Source organism: Pristis pectinata, chromosome 3 (assembly GCF_009764475.1).
Source record: "Pristis pectinata isolate sPriPec2 chromosome 3, sPriPec2.1.pri, whole genome shotgun sequence".
NCBI classification, from domain to species: Eukaryota; Metazoa; Chordata; class Chondrichthyes; order Rhinopristiformes; family Pristidae; genus Pristis; species Pristis pectinata.
This window is the reverse complement of record NC_067407.1, coordinates 24142947-24156218: the sequence shown is the minus strand read 5'-3', so window position 1 is coordinate 24156218 and position 13272 is coordinate 24142947. Positions and strand designations below refer to the sequence as shown.

Genomic DNA, 13272 nt, shown 5'->3' with positions numbered 1-13272 from the left:
CGGATTACTTCCAACTTCCATACATGGATTTCAGTGGCACACACAGTTATTATTTCTCATCCATCGATAGAGAAAACAAGCAGGCTGGTGTCTCTCTCCCTTCTCTCTCTCTCCTTCTTCTTCTTCTGACTTCTTCAACAACGTCATTACGTCCTTTATCTTCTATTGACGTAAGCACGCCCCACACACACATACACACACACTCTCTATCTTAAAGGGACTTTCACTGAGTCCGTAACACAATCAGGTAAGATTTGTTTGGCTGTACCTGTACTTTCCAACACAATCTCTACCACTTTCAGTAGGTGAGTTAGAGTTAATGTTCTTTGCCCAATATACGTGATCAAAGATGTCATAAAAAAAAATTCACCTCCTTCTAAAGGCAAAGCCCACATGAAAGACTACCACAATGGGTAAATACAATTAACCATGTCTTGAGGATAGCATCTACCCAAATGTTATCCTCAAGAGTCTGAAGCTCACCTCCTGGAATGAGGAGGAATTCAACAAACGGTAGGTGGTTCTATAATTGATGAGAGTGTAGACCTGCTCTACATCCAGTTAAACTCCAGTCCGAAAAAATTCAGATCTAACTTGGACACTAATCAGCTGGCCAATCATGATTTGTAACAGTCCCTGAAATACAAGGATCCTCAGAGGAGCTGCATGCAGTAAGACTGCCTGATCCAAATTGTAGAAATCAAGAGGACACAAATACAAACTAGATACCAATTACAGACACATCTTTAATGCAATGACACAAACACGCAAACACCCTACAGATAAGGAAAGCAGCCCAAATCAAGCACAGAAGACCTGAACTTGCTCACACATTCCAGTCAGTTAAGTTGTTCATATGCACTGCTACTGTATTCCTCATGGAGTCCAAAGATAAAACGTGAACTTGCTGATATTTTCCAACACAGTGAGGAATCTCCTCATGGATCCTACACAAGGCCATGAACCTATGCATTTTAGAAAGATTTTGCACAGTTGGTAGCCAAGTTGCAACTTTTTTTAAGTTATGTATTTTTAAGTAATGTTTTAATTAGGTTAAAGTATTTATATGATCTTGTTTAGTCTCATTTTTTCTAAAAATGTAATACTTCTTTTAAATTTTCTAATTATTTATTTTCATAGTTTTCAGATGCTTCTAATTGTCAGGGACATTCAGAAGCATTCCAAAAGCTTGACAAAGGGCAAACTTGGAACATAATCTTGCTGTCCATCAAAGATTGATTCTCAGCAGTTGAGAGCATAGGGTTTGATCTGTCATATCTGAATAACCCAATCAGGTCTCTTAAAACCCTGGTGCCACACTGTGCCTTGCCGATCAGTTTAGGGATACTCTAGGTTTGCAGGTTCAGCCCTCTGGATCTGAAAAGAGTGTATTAATGGTAATAAGGAATAAAAGTGGCAAGTGTGAAAGAAGGGCCCCACTCAACAACATTTCCATGGGGACTACTGTTATTCTCCGATTTTGTTATTTGCTATTATACAAACCTATAAACCAATTATAGGGGCTCCCTGGGTTATGGAAGACCTGAAACAGAAATGTGACTTTATGCAAATTCTCCTATAAATATGAAAAGGAGAAAATGGCTACAATTCAGCCATCACTTGAAAAGTTTGCAAGGAATAGACTGCCTTCTACAACTCCACAACCTTCCACCTCCTCAGCTTCCTCTTTATTTCATGAGTAATCCACTGTACCCCCTTTATTTAACACAATTACAATTTAATTGCTAACAATCTCAGCTGACATTTGGAAGTGAATGCTTTGCTAGTCTAACAAATAAAATTAAAATGTTTTGTGGCATTCACTAACAACTGGATACACTATATGTTCCATTAGTTTAATTATGGATAGTGCTGGGGTGAACATAGAAGATATTTAATGAAATGAAAGAATTCTGGAAGTGTATGCAGTACAATATGGGTAGCTATAGAAAGTGAATGACAGCATGGTACAATACTGAGAGAAAACAAAGTAATACATTAGGAATGGGAGGCTCAACTATTTCAGGCAATGAGATTTTATCTTGGTTGTGTGAGAAATTGTTAGTTTCTGAATTGGTTTAATTTTTTTTTAAAAATCGGTTTACACACAGTTCTCAGGAATGGAACCTTAAGTAACTTGAGGACTGTCTGTACATCCTGTCAAAAAATTCTACAAGTTCACATTCTGATAAAAACTCCAGAAACAGAGCCTGCCATAGCCTTTTTATTTGACCTTTGCAATATAGTCCCCATAGATATAAATTACTTTATTTAATTTGGCTCAAACACTCACAAAGAACATCACGACAGACCTTAGAATATCCAGCACTCCAGGTGCACCCTCCAATATACTAACGTGGTATCTTTGTTCCCCAAACTGGGTGAATCAAATTATAGGTTTCAGAGTAAATAGAATGTGTTTAATGTTATTACATCTAAAGAAGGATCGTCAGTTAAAAGTGTTAATACTTATTTTTCTCTTTTCAGATGCTCTTGAGTATTTCAAGTATTTTCTGCTTTTAGTTTAAATTCTTGTGCTCTTTGATATCGGTGGTTAACAATGTGCTCATGTAAGAGAATAAAATAGAAAGATGCCATAGAATGGAGAAGAGGAAAGAAACAGGAAGTTGAAAGGGAGGAGGAAATAAATGAAAAGGAATAAGATAGTTAGATGAAAGTGGAGAAGGAAAGGAAAAGGAACAACAAAAGGCAAAATAAATTAATGAGATAATAATTGCAGGCTGTCTAGAAGAGCAAGAGAAGCTATTAAAATTCTTCTGAGCTCAACAAAAGCATTTTCCAACCACCAACATAAACAACTGTTCCAATATGTGCAAGTGCAAGAATCTACCTGCAGTAAAATTAATCCTAATTTTATTCATTTATTTCAGCCAATGGCTGAAAAACCACAGATTAAAATCCACATACAGATGGTGTGAAAATGATTCCATGTGGTCACAAGAAACTCCAAAAGTTTTTTTTTCTGAATTGAGTTGTACTAAAGCAACAAAACAAGAAAGAGAAAGCCTGAGTAGCAGGAAGTTACAGACAAAGCTTGATAAAATGAGAAAATACAAGAGCTAATATAGATCCACTGTGAACCAATATAATCTAAAGGATCAGAAAGATATTAAAGAAATTGCAAACGAGGAAACAAACTATATTGCTGAAACTGCAGACTGAACAAGATAAAAACAGAGTTATACATTTAATATACCTTACAAAAATATTATTCTTTATATAAAGAAGGTACATTAAGTACTTCTTGTACAAAGAAGGTACATTAAGTATTCTCTAAGTACATCTAAAAATATGAGAATAGTTGATGGCCTCTTAACATGGTAATAATTTCAAAATAATGCACTACCTTTATTTTTCCATGTATCTGTCGTAAGGAGTCTGCAGTTCCCATGTCAGTGTCCTCAGGAAGATACACCATATCCAATTTCATCTTTGTGTCCAATTGTTGCTGTTTTTGGACCTCTTTTGTTGTAACCACAATTACTTCTGGAAAAGAAAGTAAACAAGGATTTCCAATCAAATTGCATATGCAGAGCAAAAAACTTGGAAGTGATCAATTGTTTAACCTTTCAGATGTCAAAGGTGTTTAGCTACAATTATACACAAGGGTGTATGAACATTACTTTGCACAACAATGTAGATTGTTCCTTCCTTGCTGCCTCTCATTTGGTCATTTAAAACCAAATACACATCTTCACACAGGTGAACTGGTGACATGGTGGTTATATTGCTAAACTGAAGGAGTGTCTGACAAATAGAAGGTGGGCCACAATTTATTCTCAAGGTAATCAGGACCCCACTTGCATAAAGTATTTTTCAACAAACAGACTGCCAAGCTTGAATATCAACTACCTGAAGTGTACACTATGCACAAGGAGAAAGTGTGCTGCAACAGTCGTCTGAGATAAAGGGAGACAATGACCAAGGCTTTTAGGAAAATGAAGGAGAAAGAGAGTAAACCTGTGGAACTTGAGTGGGTGACAAAGTTTCAGCATAAGCAAGTGCCTGACACAGAAAAGTAAGTCTTTGCTCAATGCAAAACTGGAATTAAGAGGGAATACAGGGTACAATGGATTCCCAGAATTTCCTGGAAAATTTTGAATCCCATATCATATACTGCCTCCTAGATGCCAGAATTTGGTGAAAGGATGTATATATTCTTAAATTATTTTTATTCCTCTTCCCAACCCCCACCCAAGATTCTTCTCCCATTCTCCTCCACTTTATATCACGTATTCATGCTAGTGACGGCAGTCCTGTAGGGAATGATGAGAGACACACAGAGATGGCTGTGGGTTTATCAAGGAAAATTCAAGACTGGGATGCTGGCAGGAGAGTAGGCATCCTCAAGTTTGACAAAATATTAATAAAAAAAGAGAAAAGCTACATAATTGAGTAAGAGGAAGGAGAGAAGGAAGGAAGCAGATAAGAGTAGCAAACAATATGCAAACACAAGAGGTCAGCGGGAGAGTCAGGTTACATTGGTGTGACAGTGGTATGAAAATTTCCAGTTGCAGAATGTGATAGAAATTGAACACCCAAAACAGAGCAAAATGCACAACAATTTTGCCTCACAATATATAGTCCAATTCAGATAAAATGAGAAATTGGACTGTGTGAGGATATAGCTCAATGAAGTTAGGAATATCAAACCAAAGGACAAGTAATTTAATAATTGGCTTCATTCATTTAACTGCCTCATCCACATGACTGCTGCATCAAATACCACATTAAATTATGGTTTTAAGGCCAATGTGAAGTATGGAAAAGCAAACAACCTGTTCTAGCAAGAAATAAATACTTTAAGAATGCACAAGGATTATACCATGAATTCCCTCGCATGTTGGATATACAGGCAGAAGGTATGTTACAACAAGAACAGAATAAAGGTGAACTTTATCTGCATGACACAACCAAATATACAATAATAGAGTATGGTGGGGAGGGTTGTGCCCGTAATGGAGCTGGCTGAGTCTACAACCCTCTGCAGCCACTTGCGATCCTGTGCATTGGAGCCTCCATACCAGGCTGTGATGCAACCAGTCAGAATGCTCTCCACCGTATATCTAAAGAAATTTGCAAGAGGCTTTGGTGACGTACCAAATCTCCTCAAACTCCCAGCAAGGAACATAATCAAATATACCTCCTTGCTTGTGTCTTTAGCACAGTGATTCACCGTACTGTATAAACTCATTGAGAGAGGAGGAGATTAATCAATGATAGCCTGAACATCAGAGACTACATTGACCAAGAACAGAGGCTTTGGTTGAAGCTGCACAACTGTAATGAAAAGCAGTCTTACCGAGGCCTGAGGCAGGCAGCTTTAAGGGAACAACTTATTTGGTGTGGTAAGTGCAGATGCACTCTTGGAGGAGGATAATCCTGTACAATTCTCACACCCAGAAACATAACAGGGCAACAGATCGGATAGCTATTAAACACCAAAAGTCAACCAACAAAAGAAAAATAATGAAACAATCTAATCATTCAAATGTTTTCAAACTACCTGTGATTTCAATTTAGTAATCTGAAGGTTTTTATAAAATTAACTGAAAACCAAGGTTTTAAACATTATATTTCATTACATATTTCACACCAACATAAACCAGCTCAAACATGAGATTTTATTTTGCCTTGAGGGCAATCATTTAATTTTTTTTAAATCAGGCAGGTCTCAGCCCTTTACAAAACTCTGGACTTTAACTTTCTTTCCAAAGTCATTACTGAAGCAAGTTACTAACTATATCTGTACTGACAGTTCTCAAGATGCCACAGTCTAAAAGTACATGCCAAGAAGTTTCAAAATAGACATTACAATGATTCTATCAATAAGTCAGGAAGCCAGTTTTTCATCACCATTTTCATCACAAATAATTTGTGAACAATCTACATAATTAAATTTTTCAAACAAAAAAAACACATTCAAACTACCAAGGACTTGTCTTACTACTTAAACAACTTGCATTAGCCCTAGAACCATGCACTTTAATGGAAATACCAGAAGATGGTAAAGTAACTTCTGCCTCACCCCCCACTGAGGCACCACAACAATAATTTATTTTTTTATCTAGTTTAAATTATATTATCTGAAGGAAGATATAATCTTCATGGCAGACAGCAGGATTTAACAGTGTTCAGAAAATGATGTTGTAAACAATGGTTTCTCAAATCCTTTTACCCAGTGACTGAAAGTTATGATAGAGCAAAGATAAAGAACCATTTTTGGTTTCAATGGCAGAAGATACCAAGCAGCAGTATATTAGAACAGTATGTCAGAGTATGTCGAGGTTCATTGCAAAATTTCATTGCACAGATCTAGTTATAAGACCGGGGTATTTAGTTATCTAGATGTAGTGGTTTAGAAAAGAATAAAGAGGAACAATATTCTTAAAAACCCTTGCTGTCATCATTGTTCCCGGGGAAAACATTAATCTGATGCCAAATCACAGGAATGGGGTTATTTTAACATTAACAGCAGATGGCTGGAGTCTGTAGAATACCTTAAATGATTTGGTTTGGAAGAATTGACAGAAAATCAGGGCATCACTCTATCATTCTATCAGAGAATGGCCAGTGGACTGTAAACTTCCCTGCAGGGAACCCAGCTTCCCATTCATTCAAAGGAATATATTTCTGCCAGGCAGAACTCAAACTAGTCCTGCAGTGCATGTGTAGATGTGCTCAACTTGAATAAGGACATGTGATAGTAGTAGAATAATTTGCTTACGCCCCTCCATCTCAATCAGGAATTTGAGATCCAGCACAAGGGTAGAGGGAACCTGGAAGACCAAATTCAGTCTGAGACCCTTACAGTCCATAAAACCAAAATTATTATTATCCAGGGCCTAATGTAAAAAAAAGTGTTCCAGTTGGAGCTCTCACATACTTCTTCAAATTCTTTTACTTGATCAGTGCACTGTGATTCGCATTTTTCTAACTTCCTGTCCTCTCCCCAACTAGCAAGAACATAACAGAGTAGATCCTCCATAACCCTGAGTTCACTGGTCATCTGCCCCTGGATCATGCTGTTTCTTCCAGTGAGTCCAGGGGTAGGAGCCCAGGGCCTCCCTGCCACAAGTGACTGGCTGCAGCAATGAGAATGGCATTACCAGGGATGAATACCTGTGCCCGAGCTGTCAAATTTATTTAAGTTGAATGTACAGTCACTCAGGATCTGTCAAAAATATTAACATTAAAATTATTTTTAAAAATGGTTTAAAAACATACACAAATCAATTAGATTGTTTAAAAACCTTTACTAATCTTTTTCCCAGTGAAAGTGATAGGCCAACTTAAACAAAGCTTCTATTCAGCAATAAAATACTATAGAAGGCATCACACGATGTGATATCAATAAAAGTGCAATTTAATACAAGTCCAGGGAAATCTGCCTATATGAATTAATATGGAATAGCAGCCACAGATCAAAAATATCAAAGGAAGCAAAAATATATGACCATAGGAATTGTGGTAATTTTTCTTGATGTACTGGTAAGGGCTAACCACGAATGTATACCCTCTTGATTGCTATACAGGTGGCAAACTTAAAGATTGAATTTAAAAAACTACAAATCTGTTAACAAGTAATGTTAATAGAAGTATGGTTAATTTCCCCAGTAAAGTTTCGAAGAATTGTGGCAGGAGAAATGATCACATGATACATGGTTAATGTAGAAATTCCATTACATGTGTGGTTAATGCCAAGACGTACCTAATCAATTCTGCAGGAATAAGAATTGCCCCAAAAATGGTTATTATTGCACTTCACTCCATCCAAAGTTAATTTTCAATTGCAAAAACAACAGTTTCTTGGCTGATTAAGGGTTAATGTTTGAAATAACATTTTTAATCATTGAGCAGGATCAGTTTAGACTTCATGGGAATTCCCATAGCCGTCAGGTTCAGCTGAAGAGAATCACCAGAATTGAGGTTACCACTCCCTATATGGGTGCCCAGGACTCATATTCCAGGCATAGACAAAGCATATTTGCACCAACTTGTTTTAAGTCTCAAATTCCTTGAGCACTCTAAATCAATGGAATTACTGCAGATTTGAAAATCCTTAGGAAAGCCATTTTGAAAATAAGTATTTGAATTTGCATTTTTGCACTAATACCAAAAATAAAGGAAATCATTAACTATTAATGGTTTCCCAAATTACCACTAGCACAAATACAGTGTGCACTATTTCCAAGCTTCTCCTTCATAACTAGCCAACAAATGTAATTATAAAGGCAAATACAGGGTGTGGGGTGCAGTATACAAGATTGATTTGTACAGTACCTGTCACATTCTCAGAATCTCTCTCAGTACTTTGGAAGCATAATCACCATGGTTCTGTTCTCAAATATAGCAGCCAGCTGTGTAAAATCCAGGCAGTGTGGAAGAACTCAGACCAGCTTTTATACTTCAAAGTATGTTCCATCATATTGTCTTACTAATCCTCAAAGCCAATCACCATTCTTAAAAATAAGACCAAGTCTGGAAGGATATGCTATTATTTAAGAGGTTGATACTAAAAGATAAGGAGATTCTTTTCCATCTTGCACAGTAAATGCAGTATTTTCCTACAACCAGCATGTTGAAAAATCAACACTATTTTCCAGGAACCGGTCAAAATACTTTGAAAAGCATCATTGGCTTTGGAGGAGATCTGCATGCAAATCCAAAAAAGCTATTATCCTGTTAAAGAAAATTGGTTCACTATAAAAATGAATAATGCTCCTGGTTAGTAGGAAGTGGTATTCCAAGTCCACTGCATATAAATTTCATGTGGATTTATGATGCTGAAATGAAGAGATCAACCTCTCAAAGAAAAATTTGTGAAAGGGTGAATTAAATCAGTCTTAACCTACTTCCCAGTTCTTTTCTAGTGAAGGTCATTTTGACCTCCCAAAAAAATGCAATTCCAGACAAATTTTGTTTGAATTGAAAATATTTGTTACAGAGATGTGAAACTTTACAATATGTGACTTTGATAAAGTGGAATGCCTGCAGTATGAAAATCACCTCTGTGGAAAACCACTTACAAATACTATGCAGTACAAGTTTCCTAGACTAATCAACCACATTATTAACATTAATCATTATAAGCATTAATCAGCAAATTTCCTACAATGTTGCCTCAGTTCTAACATGGAATATGTATATTACAATTTAGTGTTATCAAAATCTACTATGATTTATAACATCATCACCACTTCCCAGCCCATCACCACAACACCCACTTTCTCCCAGCAAATTTATTTTGTTTCTTAAAATGAAGCCTATGTGATCATGAATTCCTGGCTTACAGGATCACAAAAAGTACTGGTAGATTTCTGGCCTTGCTGTCTTAAAGGGCATCCTCCTCCTCACAAATAGGAGACCACTAACATTAAAAGGCCCTGACATGAAAATGGTTGAGATTTTTTTAAAATTGTAAACATTTAATTTTGCAGATTTATCAATGGTCTAAGGCAAAACTAAAATGCAATAGCACAATGAACTGGATTTTGCCTGAATTTACTTAATCTCTTTGATTGCTAGGACCCTGTTTCCCAGTGATTAAAGTTATGTTTTCTTTTTGACCAACAAATATTTATCTGTGGCTCTTTATTTTTGATAGCTATACTCCTCAAAATATAGCTTATACAAATCACATGGTGAGAGATATAAGTGATGCAGCGCCATCTCATGGTAATATAGCAACTGTAAGTGTTTCCAGGTCAACAGATGTTGCCAAGATGGAGGACAACCTCATTGTGGGCTTGTGAGTAGTTTAGAAATAATCTTATAACATGATTCACAAAGAACGCATAGAATGTGACAAAGTACATTATTTAAAGAAACAACTACTCCTAAAGACACCATAACATAATATCCGTGAGGTCCTAGAAGCTTTATATTCAAGTATTTATCAGAATTAAGCAGGAGAAAAATTTTTCCAAATTTGATCATAATCATTCTCTGACTCATGAAGGGCCAAGCAACTTCCAGCACCATTACAATTTTATTAAAATGTAACAAGCAAGGCAAGGTGTTGAAAATCATGGACAATAGCTGTGAAACGTTGTTTCAAGCCAGGCCTTTAGCAGCATTACATAAATGGTAGTTCTAATTGAGAAGATAACTACTGCTAATAGATTTTTAATCAGTAAATATAACAGCTTTATGCTAGATTCCCTCCTGATGAAAGATACATATTATAAGATTAGACCTTTGAGGTTTGAGCAGGAAGAAGAGAATTGGGGAAATAGTGAAGAGCCTGTTAGTATGAAATGATAATAATTATTATTATAATGTGTGTTGATGTCTCGAGACTGAAAAATTTAAGCATCAAAGAGAGAGAGAATTGGAAAAATAAAAAGCCGAGACTGAAAAATTTAAGCATCAAAGAGAGAGAGAATTGGAAAAATAAAAAGCCGATAAAGTGCAACAGCAAAAGTCTAATTAAATTCAAATACTAGCAGTGACACTAGGTAAAAGGTACAAATGACAACTGGTATACCTACAGATGTCTTGAATAGGAATAAAAGTGAACATTTAGCAAAAGAAAAGCTGGAAAGACAAGGTAAAAGGAAACAACAGAGCTATATATAGAAATAGAAATACTACAACCAAGATTACAAAAAAAATGTATAACAAAACAAAGTATTGTAAGCACCAATCAATTGATTTCCAGGCTTCAAGAAAATCAAGCATTATGGGGATAGGACAGAGAAGTGGAGTCGATGTGCAGTACCCTGAGGGGCCATATGGTCTACTCCACTTTCTTGTTTCCCTAAAACACAATATTCAGAAAACTTACAATAGCTCAGTCAGCATCTCTGGCCAACTTTCAAGATATTAGGCCAGAAAAACAAAGATGGTGCTGATGTCTTTAAAGGTAAGGTGATTTCTGTCACTAAAGGTAAATAATGAAAACAATACAATGCTGTAAATATAGTTAATTTTGAGCAAGTCCAATTTAGAAAATCTGATCCAGTGGTATCTCAGACTGAGAAGATTTAGACTTTATTAGTACTTGAGCAGGTGACTGCTGGGCAATTCCAGGTGTCACATAGAATACTGTGCAAGACCTGGGATCCTCAAAACTGTAACGGCCAGACAATATAGATAATGTTTTTTAAAGTTATAATTTCCATTCTTTTGTTGTCCAAATCATCACTCTCATAAAGGGGTATCATGTTCACTTTTTAACATAATATTAGATTATTTGGGAAAGGTATCTACACCTGAAATGTCATCTTCAGGAATGGCGTAACACTTGGCCATTTTAGCCACTATTAATCTGTGAATGCATCTAATCGAGTCCTATGGAGTGGTGCAAAACAAGAACATGAACAGGTATACTTCACTGAAACATCAACACACCAAAATCCAAGGGAAGGCTGTGAATCTGTTATTGATAGCTTTAAGTATAAAGAAATTTCAATTGATATTGATTAATATATTGTTTACCATTCTCTGCATCATCTTTCACTGCAAGCAAGATCCTACCTTCAAACCCAAGTCTTTCCAAAAGGTTTAGAGGATACCATATCAGTGGTTTGTTTCCAACTGGTAGAAGGGGTTTTGAGATACTGGAGGTTAGATCCATCATGCGGGAGCCCCCAGCAGCTGCCATCAACACAGCCTGAAACTCCATCTTATGGTTTTCTATAAAATATAAAATATATGTTTAAACAATGCACATATTTAGCATTCAATGAATTGTGCTTGTCAGCTTTCATGATACACACCCACTCTATCCAACATGAGAGGTGAATATCCTCAATGACTATACAAATGGTGCAAATAATTGATGTTTTTGATAATCATCATCATATAGCCAATCACTCAATCTTTGGAAGCACTTTGATATTGTGCTCAACCTATTGCTGTACTTTATAACTCATAAATTAATCATTTGTCATAATATCTTACATATTTTTGATCCTAAGTGCCCCCAATACAACCATCTGCAAGTTAATAACCTTCCATCCATCTCAGATCTTGTACCCTCAAATAACAATCTTGCCCAAACTTATTCAAGCCCCAAGCTAACTTCCAGACATGCTGAAGCTTCCTTTGTACTACATTTTTGCTCCTCATTTCCCATCTCACGACATTTAAATTCCTACTTTCTAATGCAAACATGGCTTTGCCATGCCCCAATATTGCCACTTTCCCTAATATTACATCTAACATTTTAAGTACAGTGACTGGTCATCCCAAGTCCGACCTTTCATACTTCCCTCCGCTCCTTTCATTCCAACTATGACTATAAAGTCTTTCAACTACCTCTGTTATACTTTGTAGAATTCTCCCCTTGCAAAACACATTCTTTGCCTCTCCTTTTTACTGAGCACTTACGGCCATGTTCTTCTTATTTTTAACCTCAGTATACCTCCGTGTGAATTTTCTTTGTTAAAAGTATACAAAAGTTATGAAAATGATTGCTAGTAGTTGTGATCTACTACAGAACTTTTAACTCCCTATGCAAAATAATTCTCTAGCATCAGTCCTCTCTGTGCAGTATTGCACACAATAGAACATGTTGACAGAAGCTGCTAGAATTTTCCACAATTACGAAGGTTCTTTGCAAATTATAAATATTTTGAGAGTTCTTGCTATATTTTATTGGGAATCTCATCGCTCTGTGAGGTCTGATCACAGACCATGGCATGGATCTTACGGTTAATCACAGATTGGTTGCATACTCTATTATTAGTATGTAGTGTTGCTGATCCATTGAATGAGGGACAACCCGGCCTCAGCTTCAGCTCTTTCCTCATTTCAAAGCCCAGCCCCGCTTCCCCGGCCCTAGACGCCAATCCCAGGCCCCTCTCCCTGGGTTCACGCCCAGGCCGCTCTCTTTTTACCTTATCGCGATTTCTAAGACTCTGCCAGCGGAACACAGCAGCCTCCACCAATGTTGTTAAAGAAAAGTCTGGGTGGATGGAGGGGTAAAACACAACACAGAGAGCAGACTGAGCAGTTTCTCTATATGACGGGGAGATAAAGAAGCGCGGACACAACATGTGCGCTTGGTGTTCGGGTGAATAGCGTCCGTTGCGCCCCCCCGAGCAACCGTTCCGGGTCCGCAATTGCACTGCTACAACTGGTCAGGACTGCTGGAGTCCCCACGCTGTGTTCGCCTTCATAACCCAAAAGCACTGCGCATGACAACACAAAATAAATGTCATGGCCAAAGCACTGATAAAAGGTGATTGTAGTTAAATATATTACATCAGTTGAAGATGTTCATCAGTGTTTTAGACTCTTGTT

At 36.8% G+C, this 13272-nt stretch overlaps 1 protein-coding gene across 1 annotated transcript in view; it reads right to left on the bottom strand.

Moving 5' to 3' along the window:
* eif2b3 (eukaryotic translation initiation factor 2B, subunit 3 gamma) overlaps window positions 1–13199 on the bottom strand; it is a 92382-nt gene extending 79183 nt beyond the window's left edge. The window contains exons 1-3 of the mRNA XM_052011240.1: window positions 12867–13199; window positions 11503–11661; window positions 3368–3507 (exon numbers count right to left, since the gene is read on the bottom strand). Coding sequence (XP_051867200.1) covers window positions 3368–3507; window positions 11503–11650 — 288 coding nt within the window. The 5' untranslated portion in view covers window positions 11651–11661; window positions 12867–13199. The remainder of the gene's footprint in view (window positions 1–3367; window positions 3508–11502; window positions 11662–12866) is intronic.
* Between the last annotated feature and the right edge of the window lie 73 nt (window positions 13200–13272).